The 16,454-nt window shown below is 36.4% G+C and overlaps 1 protein-coding gene across 11 annotated transcripts in view; it reads left to right on the top strand.

The window, feature by feature from the left end:
- Nucleotides 1–248: 248 nt before the first annotated feature.
- The window catches only part of CFAP69 (cilia and flagella associated protein 69), a 53,783-nt gene continuing 37,577 nt past the window's right edge, over nucleotides 249–16,454 (top strand). For 4 of the 11 annotated variants that reach the window (XM_016149629.2, XM_016149626.2, XM_036230320.1 and 1 more), the window contains exons 1-6: nucleotides 477–622; nucleotides 8,238–8,297; nucleotides 9,234–9,299; nucleotides 11,456–11,565; nucleotides 13,282–13,358; nucleotides 16,160–16,258. In XM_016149629.2, coding sequence (XP_016005115.2) covers nucleotides 503–622; nucleotides 8,238–8,297; nucleotides 9,234–9,299; nucleotides 11,456–11,565; nucleotides 13,282–13,358; nucleotides 16,160–16,258 — 532 coding nt within the window. In that variant the 5' untranslated portion in view covers nucleotides 477–502. Of the gene's footprint in view, nucleotides 623–720; nucleotides 1,784–8,237; nucleotides 8,298–9,233; nucleotides 9,319–11,455; nucleotides 11,566–13,281; nucleotides 13,359–16,159; nucleotides 16,259–16,454 lie in introns of those variants that run through there. The other 7 variants (XM_016149625.2, XM_036230319.1, XM_016149628.2 and 4 more) reach the window with 7 other exon arrangements.

Consider the following 16,454-nt stretch of genomic DNA (forward strand, 5'->3'; position numbering starts at 1 on the left):
CATCACTCATACGTCCCACACCCACACTTCATCCCTCCACCCACTCACGTCCATTTTAAGAAGAATCAGCACAAACTACCAAAACACATATAACGCCGAGGTAACACTCCACTGTTAAGTAAGGAGATCTTCTCCCGCCCCGCTCTGGCGCGCAAGCAAACCTAGCGTCTCAGAGCGTGGAATGGTTTGGGGTAGTTGGCATCCCTGGGCTTCCATAGGAGCCGGCGCTTCCGCCGCCCTGGCCACGCCCCTAGCAACGCGCTGGCTTGTGTTAACAACCTGCTGGCTGGCGGGCGCCGATTTACGCCGGTGGTCAGCGGCGGGGCGATGAAAGTGGTATCTCGGTGGCCGAGGCCACTGCCGGACCCCCGGGACCTTTCTTGACTTTCGCGGCTCTCAGGTAGCCTTACCTTCTCGGTGGCAGGGCCTCTTTGGGTCCCGCAGCTGCGGACACAGTGTAGGACCGAGGACCTCCCCATTCCTTGCTCTGCCAGCCGCAGTCATGTCAACAGTGGAGGCCCGGGCGACTGCCGAGGCCCGGGAACCCGGCGTCAGGAGCAAGTCCAACAGCCCTCGACAAATTCCGGTGGTCGGGGTGGTGACGGAGGACGAGGACGCTCAGGTATGGGCGGGGCTTTGGAGTGTGTGTGGAGTGGGTAAATTGAGATTTGGGGGCGGAGACGAGGCCGCGGACAGTAAGGGCGGAAATGGGGGCCCAAGTGGAAACTAAGGGAGCCCGCGGGACAGAGGCCCCGAGCGCAACAAGTCCCTCCGAGAACTGCGCCGCCTGCAAGCGGAGCTGGCTGTCGTCAACCAACCTATCTGGAGACGCGCCGCGAGGTCCTCCCGGAGCGTCCCACTAAACTGAGTAGGAGAGGCTTTGCCGCCCGCTTCGAAAAGTGTGACTATGAAGGGCCTGAGGGAAGGAGACATTCTTAGCGAAAACAGAAATTTGACCATTTTATTTGCATTGTGCTTTTGTTTATAGATCCCTTTTATCAAGTGATGTTCTTGATAGAGGCGTAAATTCTTGGGTGTTTAAATTTGCTATTAAAATCTGCACCTGGAGGGAAGGAAAATGCTGTTAAAATTAGAAATTAAGCATCGTTTTTATCTGAAATTGGAACCTGATTATGGAGTGGGTCAGAGAATTGGCAGAGAATAGAATTTATTTTAGTCTGCTTGTATTTAGTTTTGAGCTTACCCTTGTTATGAACACAAAATTCTTTCAAGTTGGTCTGTTGAAAAGTTTCTCTTCGGAACCTTCAGTTGGGTCTCCATTTGGGTTGGGAGCAGGGGATGTTTAGAAACCGCGTCATTTGTTTTATGCCAGGGTTTCATTGCTCCTCCCTAGAGAGCCATGATCAAGCCCTAAAACATGACTCCTGTGGAGGAATCCTGCCTCCCCTCCTCACACTAATGACGAAGGGCTGCTATGGGAATACCTGTTGAGATTTCACTAGCCTCAGGCTGCGTCAGGAACCCTGTCTCCTGCGTCCATATGCTGGAGCCTTAGAGAGTTTCTTGGGAGTGGTCAGTTGCCTGGGGACCTCTTACTGTGGGAATAGATTTGAGCTCTCTGAGGATTGTCAGACATATACATTACCTGCGAGCAACAGCACTTTTGCTTGAAGAGGAACAGGGGGAATTTACCTAATTCGTTTTATGGAAATATCCCAACCTAAGCTAGAAGAACTTTGAGGAACAGCAGCTCTCCACTCCCAAGGCTATAAGGGGACTTAACACTACCACTGTTCTGCCAGGATCCAGGCAAAACTGGGAAGTAGGTGAATTTCGTATCTTATGGCTCTCATTAATTTTTCCTTTACTTGGTGTAAAAAAAAAAGGAGGGGGTGGGGATGGCAAGGGTATATGAGGCAGGCAAGCGTGGGTGAAAAAGAAAAAGAAAAAAGAGGAAATACTTTTAATAGGCCATTGCCAAAATATCAAGTAAAGCAAAACAAGCACACTTGTTTATGTATGTGTTTATTTTCTTCCTTCCCTTTTCCCTTTCTTCTTTCCTTATCTTTCATTACTACCTCTCCTTCCAGGGCCTAGGATTCTCTTCCAGAAAGAAATCAATTTATATTAATTTAAGTTCCTATCCTGTTAATAATGACAAGAGAAAAATTCTGAGATGTCCTACATTAAATTACATCAGGCCCAGAGAGTGAGAGAAAAAGAAAATAGTTAACCAGTTAATAGCTGTAGGCTGACTGACAAAAGGCTGCTCACATTCCTGAATGTATGTTTGAGCTGTGAATCAACCTCCAAGTGCCTATTAGCTAACCATTAAACCCACTGCATCCTGTATATGCATGAACTTTCAAGACTGTTGTTACCAATTAAATAAAGTAAATATGACTTCGTTAGAGACTGTGCACCTATCATAAAACTGTCCTCGCTTCACCTCTCCCCTTATCTGTAGCCAAGGATCAGCTCCAGGATGGTGGACACATTTGTCTTTTCTACCTAGTGCTACTGGTGGTTTAGACTTCATGCCCTGGTCCATTTTTTGGCTAGCATATGGCTCAATAAATCCATTCTTTTAGAAAAGCTTTCAGCCCTGAAAGTTTTGTTTGTATAATAATAACTACTTCAGGATTATTAATATTTTATAAAGTATTAAATAAAAAGGCAGTATCTACCAAAAGAAATGCAATAGAATAAACACTTTATAGAGCCAAGAGAAATGATCACTTAGCCTCCCCAGGTTTTGTTTGTGGCTCCTTTTATAAGTGAGGACCCTAAGGCCACAAGAAGTTAAGGGTTACTCAGTTTCTTTACTCAGAGTAGGGTGTAGTCCCCTTTGCCATTGTGAAAATAACTTTAGACTTCTGCTTCAAGCCAGTAGGGGAAAGACTCTTGGAACTCTAAATATTTTCAATCTTTTTCATATCATTCCTAGTCTGCAACCTCCCCCTCTGCCTACGCTTGAGAGACAGTATATCCAAGTGGCTAGCTAAAAACGACTGTGTGGATTTTACCTCAGTTCATTAAGCAAGCTCCATCATATGCTTGAAATCACAAATTGTTTGCCCTTTATTTCCTATTTATTTTAATGCTGTTTTTCTCATTCTAAAGAATCGGAAACCCTTTAGAGCAGTGCGACTCAAATTTTAATGTGCATTTGGAGCACCTGGGGACCATATTAAAAGGCAGATTCTGATTCTGTAGGTCTGAGGTAGAGCCCTGGATCCTGCTTTTCTAACAGGATTCAAGTGATGCCATTTTGACTGGTTAGAGGACACCATTTCCCACTCAGAGTAGCAATGCTTAGTGTATTATAGCTGCAGTAAGGTATGAACAGCGCTACAGGGTTTCACTGCAATTAACTCCTGGAAAGCTATAGAAGATAGTTTAATGTGGATTTAGATTATAAAACAAAATAAACAATAACAACAACAGTTAAACAAAATTCCAACTCTCCCCTCACTAGGTCAGATGATGTAAAAAACAAGAGCACTAAATGGGGCTTTAAAAGAACTACTTCCTCTCCTTTCTTGTCATTACAATGCCTCAGTCAGTCCTGGAGTAATGTCTCATCCTTCTAGTCAGCCCTTTCATTTGCTCCTTTTCCTTTTCCTAATCTATTTTCCATAAACACCACTTTATCATCCTCTTTTCTCCCTCTAAGTCCTTCCCCGCTTTTTTCCAGAATTCAACAGTATTATTATTGCTTTCCTTACCTAATATAATTATATTGAACACATCACTGGAACTGCCTAGGACTGTGTCCTTTTTTATTGTTAAACAAAAAAACTTACAGAGCTGAAAACTTTTCTAAAAGAAAGGGTTTATTGAATCATATGCTAGCCAGAAAAGGACCAGGTCCTGGGCCATGAAGTCTAAAGCACCAGTAGTTAGCTTCTAGGTGAAGGCAACATGTTCACAATCCTGGAGTTGATGGGCTTTTTTTAATATGCTAAGTAGGGGGAAGAAAGATATAAGTTGTTTTGAAAGAATTTTCACTTGGCTATAGATAAAGGGGGTGCGAGAAGGTGAAGCCAGGCAAGCTCTGGGATAGGTTCATAGTCCATAAGGGAAAAGTGTTTGTTCCTTTGGATCTGTTGTAAGCAACAGTCCGTAAAGTTCATGGGTAAGCAAAGTAAGCAAGCGGAGAAAGGCTCCCCATGGCCAGTGGCGCCTGGCTGTTCTCTAGATAATCCAGGAAATAGCCACCTGGAAGGTAAATCAAAGTTCCAAGGTACACTAAGGAACATAAGTAGTCTTTTGTTGTTTTTGTCCTGCAGTTGTTAACTGATTAACCTCTAGTCTCTTTTTTCCACCCGCTGGGTTGCTGTAATTAATTTAGGACATCTCAGAATTTTCTCCTTGCCACTATAAAACAAGTCTGTACTGGAGGAGTGTTCCCCAAACCTGAGTGACCCTGTTAGTCATCTCAGCAGTATTTTTGAAAAATAAAAAATAAAAACCCACTGTACTGTATACATACTGTGTAAACCTACTCAATCATAATCCTCATTATGGAGCCAGGACTCTTAAAAAGCTCCCTCAAATGATTTTTAGTTTCAAAACTACTAACTAAATGATTGTCAGGGTCTCTGCCATCCTTAAAGTGCTTCAGCTCCACTTTCTGTCCTGTTTCAAGAATTTGCAGTGCATAACCTGTACTTCAACTGTACCATATACTCAGCTTAGCGCCACCTTCATAGGGATAGAAGTCTTATCTGTTGTTTTTTTCTACAGTGTCCCCATTTTCCTCAATATTCACCAGCAACATTCAGCACAATACCTGGTACACAGGTGATATTTAGTATTTATTGAATGACATTTTCTTTTGCTTCTACACTCTGTTTGTGTGATCTTATTTACCTAAACTTCCAATTATTTATCCTATTATTTAGAAATCTTTGCCCCAAACGTAACTCATCTCAAGCCTCAACACAAGCCTCTTCCTCCAGCATTCCTTATCTCAGCCAGGGGTCATCCTCACCCTTTTCTTCTCCTTCCCACCAAATCAGATCACACATTAGGTCCTGCTGATTATACTTCCTTGATATTTTTCATTCCATTTATTGTGTTGTCTGCCTATACCATTTGCTACTACCTTAGTCAAGGCCTGAAGTTACAGTCTGCTTTCCTACCTCCAGTCTAGACCTTCCCAGTTCAGGCTCTACTTAGTAGATAAAATTATCTATTTATTCCTCTGGTTAAAACCTGTGTAAAAAAAATGAAGACCACCCTAATGAGAACAAACAGAGGCTATTTATTCAGAGCTTGCCATAGAAAGAGTGTCAGCCAGCATTACTTGCATTTGGCAGAGACCCCCATGGCAGGAAGGGAAGCTTATAGTGAATAAAAGGAAGCCTTCTGGTATGCTTCTGTTGGAGGCGGTCGCCATGGAGAAGGTGGAGGTGAGCTAGCTAGAAGCAGAGCATATTGTATGATTGATTTTGGAAGCACGTTTGGCTTTTTCTGGGTCCTGAGTGGCAAATGCGGGAAAAAATTAGAAATCTGGTAGTCAGTCATTGACCAAATCCTGACTTTTCTGACCCAAATGCAGCAGAAGTTGTGGTTTGGCCTCCCAGGTTGGTTGCTACAAGGGTTGTAGGCCAGAGTTCTATTGCCATATATAGTCCGACCATTTTCTGTTTATGTTTCCAGTCTCTCAAACCATTCAAGAGCTTCTGAAAGATGCTTAACATAGCATACAAAGCTTTTTGTAAAATGGAGTTTATAATAGTACTTACCTCACAGAATTTGATTAGTAAATACATGTAAAGTATTTATAACTGTACCTGGATATAAATAATGTCTAATAAGTTTTAGCTATCACCATCAGTGTTATTAACTATCATTATTAGTCATGATTTGACCTCTACTTACCTCATCAGCAGCATCTGTAGCCTCTATCTCCTGCACTCTCCTCTCCAACATACTGGATGACTCACAGATCCTCTAGATGTCATGTTTTCTCTTGCTCCCAGGCCTTCACATATGCTACTCCCTCTGCCTCTCTCTCTCAAATCTTCAGTTCATCTTACAAATCCTATTCACTCTCACTTCTGCCTGCAGATTACTTCTGGAAGCTGTTCCATGAAGTTATATTACAAGATAGATCTAAGGGGAATCTAAACTTTAATCTTTACTATGTTTCCTGTAAGAGTTATACCTGCTCATTAGGGAGGAAATATCCGATAAGACATACAGATATTAAAAAGAAAATCCTATATCCTTTCCAACCTCAAAGCTAGTATTTCAGAAATCAAAAAATAAAAACTCACTATATATATTTCTCGGGAACACAGGAAAGAAAGAGAGAGGACTACTGAGGTAGTGACAGATGGCACTGTTAAATATCTAGATCTTAAAAAGGCAAAATTATACTACTAATTTTTGGTAACAGTAAATTTAATAATTTAACAGTAAAAATGTAATGATTTGTAATGATAACCATGATACTAGGTATAGATAAGTAATAAATCCATTTTTATTATTAATTTTTAAAGGAAAAATTATTTTGAGTAAATAAACTCATTCCAATACTTATTCTGTAGACTTAAAGTTAGAATGCTTAACTGGAAATTGTTTTTGAAAGACATTTTTAAAGGTCAGTATACAAGTTTGTAATTGTGAAAGGAAAGGAAACTCTAGATTTAAGAGGAATTGGAATAATGACTGTAGATATATGGAAATGTATGTATTATAGATTTAAACGTCAGGAAATACAGTGGTGTTAACACTAAGTGAATTTCTATAAGGTATTAATATAAGAAATGAAAACAGAAAATAATGTATAAAAATATACAAAACCAGAAAATAATATATAAAAATATAAATAGATGTATTTAGATGATAGGAGTAAGTAGGATATTTTTTCCTTTTTATATCATCATTACACCATCTTTTCGGACAGTAGTTTTTAAAGTAAAAGCAAATAAAAGCAAGCATGACAGGAGGAGGGAAACAAGGGAAACCCGGACAGCTTAACTCACATAATGGGAGTAAGCAATTGTGATATAATATTTAAATTAAAAAGAAAACGTCACACAACAAAGTATCAGTGCCCAACATAAACATTGCCAAAACTGTATTTAGAATTTGGAGATTTCTATATCAACTTAAACTTTGGATCATAGACCCTCCTATTTCCTTCCCCACTTCCCTACAAATAACTTTATATGCCAGGCCCAGTGTTCAGTGCTGGGCATGCCGGAAAACAAAAGCCTTTGCCCCCCAACTGATCTTTGGGGCAGGGTGTGGTGGGAGATAAACATGTCAGGCATTTTAGGACAATGTGATAGGAATTGTAATGAATATATAGGTAGCGTCTATGGGTGCACAAAGGAGGGACATTTGTTCTGTCCTTTTTCATCCTTTGGGGAGGTGACACCTGAGCTGTGTCTTGAAGGACCAGCCTGTGGGCATTAACCAAGGAAAGGAATAGAATCATAACAACATAAATTAAAATAGAAGGGGGTGTGGGGTGAGAGGGCATTAAAGGAGAGTCATCAAATGAGTCAAATGGGTTATGTTCAGATTTGAGTTTTTTTATTCTGATCGTAGCATAGAAGATGATGCTGAAAGATACCAGAGTAGAGGCAAGGAAAACAACAGGAAATCTTCGCAGTTGAGTGAGAGATGAGAACTGAATAAATCAGTAAGATGCAGTGGGCTCAAGAAAGGTTGAAAAATGCCAACCCTATTTGAAAAATAAAAAATTATTTTAGGGTTAAAAAAAGAAATAAATATTGAAGATGTAAAATCTGTAGAACTTGGGAGTTTCCTATTCTCTGATGTGGGTGACTGTAAGAATGCTGGTACCAACTGAGAGAGGAGATACCTGGTTCAAAAAGGCAGTCTCCTACCTGTAGTTTAGAAGCTAGCCGTATGTATGTATGTATATCTGCCTAGGTAAATTCAGTGTAATGTGTATGCATGAGATATGGAATATGTATGAATGAGATCATTTTATTTTCCAAAGCATGGAAATGCTATTATTCCAGATGTTCTCTTGGACCTTTCAGGACTTTCAGATTTAAAGATATTAAAATTACAAGATAATATTAGAATTCAAGAGGTGCTTTTTTTTTACTCCAAAATTTATTTACTCCTTTAAGGTCTCATCTGCTTTTTCATTCTCCCCTATCCCTTTGTCATAAGATATTTTTAAGTTGCGAAGGGATAATATCCCATTTTTTTTTAAAAAAGTGTGTTTGATATGATATCTTGATTCTCATAATATAGAATACTAAGATTTGTATCTTTTTTAGAGTGCTTTAAAGCCTATGGACCTAAATCGTGTCATCAAACTCCTTGAAGAGACTGATAAAGTAAGTGGAAAATGAGTTGACCATGATAGAACTGATCAAAAAAACACCATGTCCTGTGATTAGTAGGCACAAAAATTTAGTCATCATTTTAACATTTTTTAGTCTCTACATTTTAACACAAAAAGAAGCAAAAATAATAAAAATGACTCTATAAGAATAATTTATCTTTTACTGGCTATTTTTGTTGTGAAAGTTATTTTTAATTGTGAATATATCTACATTTTTTAAAAAGAAAAACCCAACTACATATAGCTCCTACTAGTTGTTAAGTAAGGATAAGGGTGGGAAGGAAGGAAAAGGAAGTATAGAAAATGCCACAGCTTTTTAAAAACAATTTAAGGGCAAAAGGACAGAAATGATTGAGTCATAAAAACACATCACTGTACAGAGTTTTGTTTTAATTGGCTGAAGATGTTTGGTTTGCGTCAGTAGTCTGGGCATATTTTAGAGGTTAACATACAATTTCTGGAGTCAGGTTGCTAAATTTGACTCCTAATACCACCTCTTATTATCTGTGCGATTTCAAACAAATTAGTGTTTCAGCTTGAGTTTTCTATTCTGGAAAACAGGGATGATAAAAGTACCTCCCTAGTAGTGTCATTTTGAAGATTAATATGTATGTATAGTGCCTAAATGGTGCATGTCATAGGAAAATGCTCAGCATACTTCAGGTATTGTTAATATTATTTCTAGAAACAATTCCTGCTCCTATATTAACCTACTTCTAATTCTCAATTTCCTAATCAAATTTAAATGCTAGTTTAGTTTTACCATCACTGTTTCAGGAAACATTTTATAATCTTTACATTATAATATAGTAGTTTAAGAATTGCTTAATAATTTTAATGTGTCTACTTTCTTTTTATATTAAAGAGGAAATTTTAATCTCAACAGTTTTAATAGCACAAAAGAACTAAAATAGATCATTTATTTTAGGCTGATTTAGAAGAAAAGCAACTTAAAGCTGTCAAGATACTGGTACAGAATTATCAGAATGGATTTGTATCCTTTACATATTTTTGTATGTATGTTTCATTTATCCTGAAATAGGAGAAGTTTTATTAGAAAATTTATTAGTTTTCCTATTACTGCTGTGAGTACCACAAACTTAGTCCCTTAAAACAACAAATTTTTGTCTTACAGTTCTGGAGGTCGGAATTCCAAAATAAGTTTCACAGAGCTAAAGCTAAGGTATTAGCAAAGCCAGTTGCTTTTGAAGGCTCTCAGGAGAATCCATTTCCCTGCCTTTCCCAGCTTCTGGAGGCAGCCTGCGTCCCCGACGCACGGCCTGCGTCCCCGACGCACGGCCCCTTCCTTGCAGGAGCATCACTCTCACCTCTGCTTCTGTCATCACATCTCTTGCCTCTCTCTTTCTGTTATAAGGACACTGTGATCAGACTTTTCCTAACTAGACAATCTAGGATAACTTTCCTATCTCATGATTTTTTAACATATTCACTAAAAAGTCCCCTTGTCACGTATGGTAACATATTCACAAGTTCTGGGGATTAGAATGTGGACATCTTTAGACCATTATTCAGGCCATTATTCTGTCTACCATAGAAAATATCTAATATTTTGTGTTTTTTATAAAATTATATATTTTTTTGTTTCGAAGAAAATATAAAATTGAATAAAACAGTATAATACAGTTAACTCTGTACAGATAATGTCAGTTTCTATAGACTTAGAAAAACGGTAAATATAGCTGGGAGGGCAGAGTCAAAGTCCTGCTTCTGTCAATTTACTTCAGTATTTGCACTGTCGGTAAGTTTCTTAACTTCTCTGCCCTTATAAAATAGGGATAAAAGTACTTCATGAGGTTAAGAAGACTAGATAACATACATGAAAGTGCTTGATAATCTACAAAATATTATATAAATATGAAATACTATCCCCACCGAATATATCACCCCAATCAGAATGTATGGAAACTACTGCATCTCAAAACTATCTGTGCTTAAGAATCAGTTTGTTTTTATTGTTTTAACCTATGCTATTGTAAAATGCAATACAATTGTCACAGGAAACTCATTTTCTGAAGTCATCTTGCCACAGACTGGTAACATACAATTTCAGAATTGAAAGTGGTCCATAGACCACACTTTCAGTAGTATTGATCTAAACAGTCTCAAACAGTTGTCCTGTCTAAAGGAGGTATCAGTCTCTAATATTAGCTTGCTCCAGTATTTCAAAATGCCTTAACCCTCCTATTAAGGGAAATATGCCTTAAATCTAACTATTTTTTATCTAACTCTTTTCTTATGATATTTTAGCCCTGTCTTCTGTGGATTTGTTGAGTCAATCAGTTACCCGAGGGCTTGTGCATATTAAGCACTATTTACTGGTAGCCAAGAAAGTCTACTAGCAAGTGATTTTTTTCCCTATCTTAACCATTTTTTCTCTTCTTCAGGTTAGAGAGTTGGTGGCAAATTGCTCTATTTCTGGCTTTAGAGGTTATAAAACTTAAAGCAAAGATAAATTAGAGAAGTATCTTGGTCACTTCTCTAGGAAGTTAACAGAGGTTTGATTTCAAATATACACAGTCCTCACAACTACTCTGTTCCCTAAGCTCTAAAACAGAATCTGTGAAATTTGTTTATGTGCCAATAGGGTTTTTTAAATAGGTGAAATACAGGTGCTTTTACCTGAAGATCTAGAAATGGTTTTAAATGAAATCAAATTTCAACCAATTTAAACCTTAAGAACCAAGAGTAACACATCCTGAGTAATGTTAGTAAAGTAATGCAGAAAAGTAAGGTAGGTTTGGGTTGCTTATTCCAGAGCAATTAATGTTTCCTGTGGGTAGGTAGAAAAGAAGGATATCATTGAGCCATTAAGTTAATTTTTCAAGGTGTTATTATTCATTGCCAGTAGTAAGTTATCGATGAACTGAATCTGCGGCATAGTAGTTGATAATGAAATTCTAAATATATGGTGAAAGGAGAAAAGAAAGAATTTTGAGAGATAAAAATTAAATAATCTTTAAAAAATGTGGTTCTAAGTTTTCCTTTTTTAAACTTCAGTATTAGTATAATTAAACTGGTGTCAACTGCATTTAACATAATAAGAATTGTATAGACTTTCTTGGCAGAAGCACTGTAAAGAATGTTAATAATATTAATCTTAATGTTATTTCTTAACTAAAAGTATTAAAGCCCCTAAGGGATTTAGTACAGATATTTAAAATTCTGAATCTGTGTGCAGGGAAAATTGGACACCAGCCCCATTTTATAGAATCCGCATATAGTATCCTAAAATTATGTGGGTAAGTCATTTATCTTGCATGCAGTGTTTTTTTTTTTCTTTTTAATGTTTTATTTTGTATTGTAAAGATATTATGCATTATGATATAGCAAAGTGATACAGAACTCAGAAAACTTCACTTGCTCTGGTGCTTTTGAGGAACTTTAATGTACTAATTAGAAATAATTACTATTAAATGGATGTAAGATTATATACGTAAAACATTTTCAAATTTTGAGGCCGTGCAAGTCCTAAGAACATCAGACTCATAAGCCTTATTTCCACATCAGTGCTTCTGCAAAGCTCCAGTAAGAACTGGTTTTTCATGAAAGCTGTGACTAAATGTTTCATTGCATAGTATGACAAATCTTTTGAGTTACACTCTTCACTTTCTTTTTCATTTTATAATTATTCATGTTATTTCATTTTTTTCTGCTTTCCTAATTTCTGCTTCCATCCTACATTTCTCCACACCTCATCCTCACTTGGCTCTAGAACTTTTTAAGCCTTTTTTGGAAGATAAAAACATTGAAAATAAAAACAAAAAAATAAAGCCTTTCTATTTTGGCCTCTAAGTCGTATGCCTTTCTCACTGCATCAGAAGTATAATGCTTATTTTTTCATAACCTTTTTGTTGGAATGTGCTTCTGAGGCTTTATCTTTTAGGTTGTTTCCTTTGGTAGAAAAGGAAAAAGTTTGAGGACAAGTAGAACTGGTTTTAGAGTTCTTCACTTTAGAGATTTAACAATAAGGTGGGTAATAAGTAATAAGTTATTTGTTTCAAATGAAAATTCTAACAAACATTAGAAACAAACATCTGTGGCATTTGCAAAATTGTCCTTTTCATAACTTGCACTTGAAATATCTTTCAATTCCGAACGGCACATATATACACCCACATGTGATAGTTCTAATTAACCACTTGGTTAATTTTTCTTGAAAAAACAATTAAATCTTATACATAGGATATCTTATATTTTAAATAAGCAGCACAGGAGTTTCAAATTTTGAACTCATGAAATCCAAAATAGTTTATATTTTGTATTTAAGAAATAACTTTAATTTCCCCTTTGACATTTAGACTAATGACCTAGGTTCAAGTGCCATATCTTTTTATTATGTGTAAATAAATTACTTTCAAATAGCTTTGGTTACAGTGGTTGTGAAATGCGATAATAATATAATTAATATTCATTAACTGGGATTTCTTAGTGTCTCAAAAAGTATATCTGTTCTTTTGTGGACGGTAACTGATCCAGGAAAGGTCACTGACCTTTATGAGCAAGTAAACCATTGATCTATTAAGTAGAGTTTCACAAACTTCAGAAAAAACCCTTGAGCAGCTTTTAAGTTATAGGTATGCCAACATCTGATTTATATCAGATTATCCAATGTCTTCCAAATTTTGGTAGAAATACAACTATAATCCCATATTATTTTGCCCTTAGAGAGAAAGGTGATTTTTAAGTTTTTTATTTATGCAGTGTTGCAAATGGCTTTCTTAACCCTTGCCTTTTTTGTCCATCTCGCTTCATTTTTATAAGCCTATTTTATTTTTCTTTTGGTCAGTTAGAGACACAAAAAATTTTTTTTTGATAGTTGTCAATTCCCTAGGGCTAAAGAATAGGATATTCTCATTTTATTCTTTAGAAAGGAAATTTTCCCCTACTTTGCAAATGGTACTTCAATTAAGGACTTCATTAAACATGTCTCATACTTTTCTTCATTCTTATTGAAGCTTGCCTTTTTTGAAAAAGAAAGTATCAGATGAAATAACATATGCTGAAGATACTGCTAATTCAATCGCACTTCTGGGTAAGTTAAGATTTCCTTCAGATCAAGGAGTATAACATATGACAGACGTTACTGATGAGAAAGAAATGTCTTTCATTAAGATTCACTAAGGGCACTCCTCCAAATCTAGGCTCTTTTCTTGTTTTCTGGTTGGGAATTAATCATGGTGTGCTTGGTGATAATTTTTGTATTTTTTTCTATTCAGATGTTCCATAATACCAACAAGATTCTGTGTTACTTAAATACAAGGACTGACAGATACTTTTGTGTGCTTATTTGTCTTGATGTTAGTTTGTGTTATTTAGAAGTATATGTTAATGTCAGTAATCACAAAATGTTTTCAACTTTGAACTATAATAAGTGTTAGAATCATTGAGAACTGAGTTGTTCAATAAATAATCTAAAATTTTAAATAAAATTATAAAATGGTGGAACATTAAGAACTTTAGCATAATATACATAAAGATGAAGATGCCTATGTTTCGTATTTAAAAATATGAAAAAATATCATAAAACAGCAGGTGTTTGTATTTTAGTTATTGATTAGTTTTCTAAAGAAAGAGAATAATAATTTCCTAGGAAATGATATCATTCAAACACTAGTTCCTTGAATCTGTCCTTGAGATATGACAGCATGTTCCCAAAACAAGTCCTACATTAAGTTTATACTTACTAATATAGGTCTTTGTTCACATAAATAAAAGATATACAATTAGCCCAACAAATAAAAAGTGAGTATTTACTAAATAGTTCCCCGCATTATATACTATACCGAAAGATGTTAGAGATTCAAATGGAATAGATAAAAAATATTTTTAATTTTTAACATAGACACTAACCTTTTATATCTAAACAAATTTTATAGTCCTTAACTGTATACGTGGGGAAAATTATTATGGCCTAGAGGAGGTAAAGCTATCAAGGAAATTAAATAAATATGAAGAGTTAGAGAAAATGATCTTAAAGAGCAGGCAGGCTGAAAACTAATGGGAAACTTAAATCTGGGTCTCTGACATCAGTGGAAATTTATAATAGAAAGCCAGCGCCAAAGAGAACTTGCTATTATTAACAGAGAAAAAGTATAGGTTTGGTTGATAACATGTTTTAAATGCCTCTGTTGCCCCTATTATTTTTAAATGTTGCCTCCAAGAGTGTTTGCAGAAATTCATATGATAGCTGTGTGGCCCATTTCTAACTATGTCAGTCTGCTCTTTGCTGAATGACTGTTTGCCTACAGAACACGTTGCTGTCTCACTTGAGGGCAGTATGAACTCTCAGCTTAGAATGAACTCCCTTCACTGATTACTGCCTACAACTACTACTGTTCTGTCCTTAATTTTTTCATTGCTGGAAACATGAGTTTAAACTAAAATAATTATTGGTAGTATAAAATTGAACAACGGCTATTTTTTTTACTAATAACTTCCAGTTTCTACTATGTACTAGTAAATATATTACTTATTCTTCTAAATGATAGATATTTCTATTAAGAGCAGAATTCCAGAAATGTATGAGTAAAGAAGTTGGTACTCTGCCCTGAGATTATAAAACAGGAAACTGTGAGACATGATCTAAATTTACAAGAACTAAAAGGGTGGAGAAGCAGATGAGAAAACTTAGACATTTCTATTAACTTGAACATTCGGTTAGTTCTGTTGGAACAGTTTAGTTGCCTAAATTTTTCCAAAATGTGATTTTCCGACTTCAAAAGGAGGGTCTAACAAAGTAAAATTTAGAAAATAATCTTGAAACTGTCCCTTTTTTTGTGCGACGTCTTTTGCAGATAGGGTCTCCTTAAACAAGGATGAGAATGTCCTATGTGCTCCCCACTTCTGTCCACTTGCATCTGCATTCACTGACCAACCCCAGAAATGAACATTATGTGAGCCCTAATGCAAAACCCAAATCTTCAGGGAACATCTAATCATCCCTTTTCCCTCTGAGAATCCAGCCAAATCTGTCAGTCTTAAAGCTGACACCACTGACTCCAGTTGTGCTCGGTCCCCCAGAGGGCAGGAATCAGTTCTAGAACTTCACGGATCATTTTCAGATTCTTTTAAGGATCACACCTGTAGGACTTCACCAGAGCAAATGCAAGACAGTTTGACATGCCTCCTGAAACCAGTTCAGAAGATACCATTGAAAAGGAACTCTCTCTATCCTTTATCCCTACCCAAAGAACTTGAACTTAAAAACTATTACCTGCAGGGCAAAGGCCACCTAGAAACTCACTGTCCTCTACTCTGTCAGCAAATTGAAGAGTAGAGCTCACTTGGGCCTTCTCCAAGTAAAGGATGAATTATTATAGGTCACAAATTACTGACTCTGGTTAGGGAGGAACATGTTGGTAACCTGCATCTTGTCAAAATAATAATAGTAACTTACAATTTGCCAGACACTGTTCTCTGTACTTTTCTAATATTAACTCATTTAATCCTCGCAACAATCTTAAAGGTACTAACTTGTTATACTTGTTTTATAGGTGAGAAAACTAAAACACAAGTTTATACAGGTAGTAAATGGCAGAGCCAGGGTTTAATCTGAGTATGGTTCTAGCATTTATGCTTTTAATCACCATTCTTCCTGGGAAAGAAAGGCTGAGCTGCTTGAGGGGCCAGATGCGCTAAGGTTAAATCCAAGGTGGTGTGTGTGTGTGTGTGTGTGTGTGTAAAATTATACAGTCCAACAATCTAACTTGTATATGATTATACAAATCTCTGGTGAGGATATTTTAAAAATCATATTACTAACACTTTACACTTAAATTTGCAAATAAATATATGACAGTATTATTAAATAGTATTCATTTATCTTTCTGGCAGGTGACTTAATGAAAGTACCGAGTTCTGAACTGAGGATACAAATTTGTAAGTGTATTGTTGACTTTTACCATGCAGAACCACCAAAGAAGCATATTCCAGGTGACGTTTTTAATGGTCTTTCTGTAATAACTTTGGTCTTTATGAAACAGAATATTCTGTCTTATTTGTGTTTGAACTTAGAAAGATGGAGTGTGATCATAGGTGCAAAAACAGGGTTTTTTTGTAGTCTCAAGCTCTTTGGTCATTTTAAACAAAAAAATTTTTTTCAATTTTGATTTGCATGATATTTTTATTC

This window comes from Rousettus aegyptiacus, unplaced genomic scaffold, assembly GCF_014176215.1.
Source record: "Rousettus aegyptiacus isolate mRouAeg1 unplaced genomic scaffold, mRouAeg1.p scaffold_m13_p_13, whole genome shotgun sequence".
NCBI lineage: Eukaryota > Metazoa > Chordata > Mammalia > Chiroptera > Pteropodidae > Rousettus > Rousettus aegyptiacus.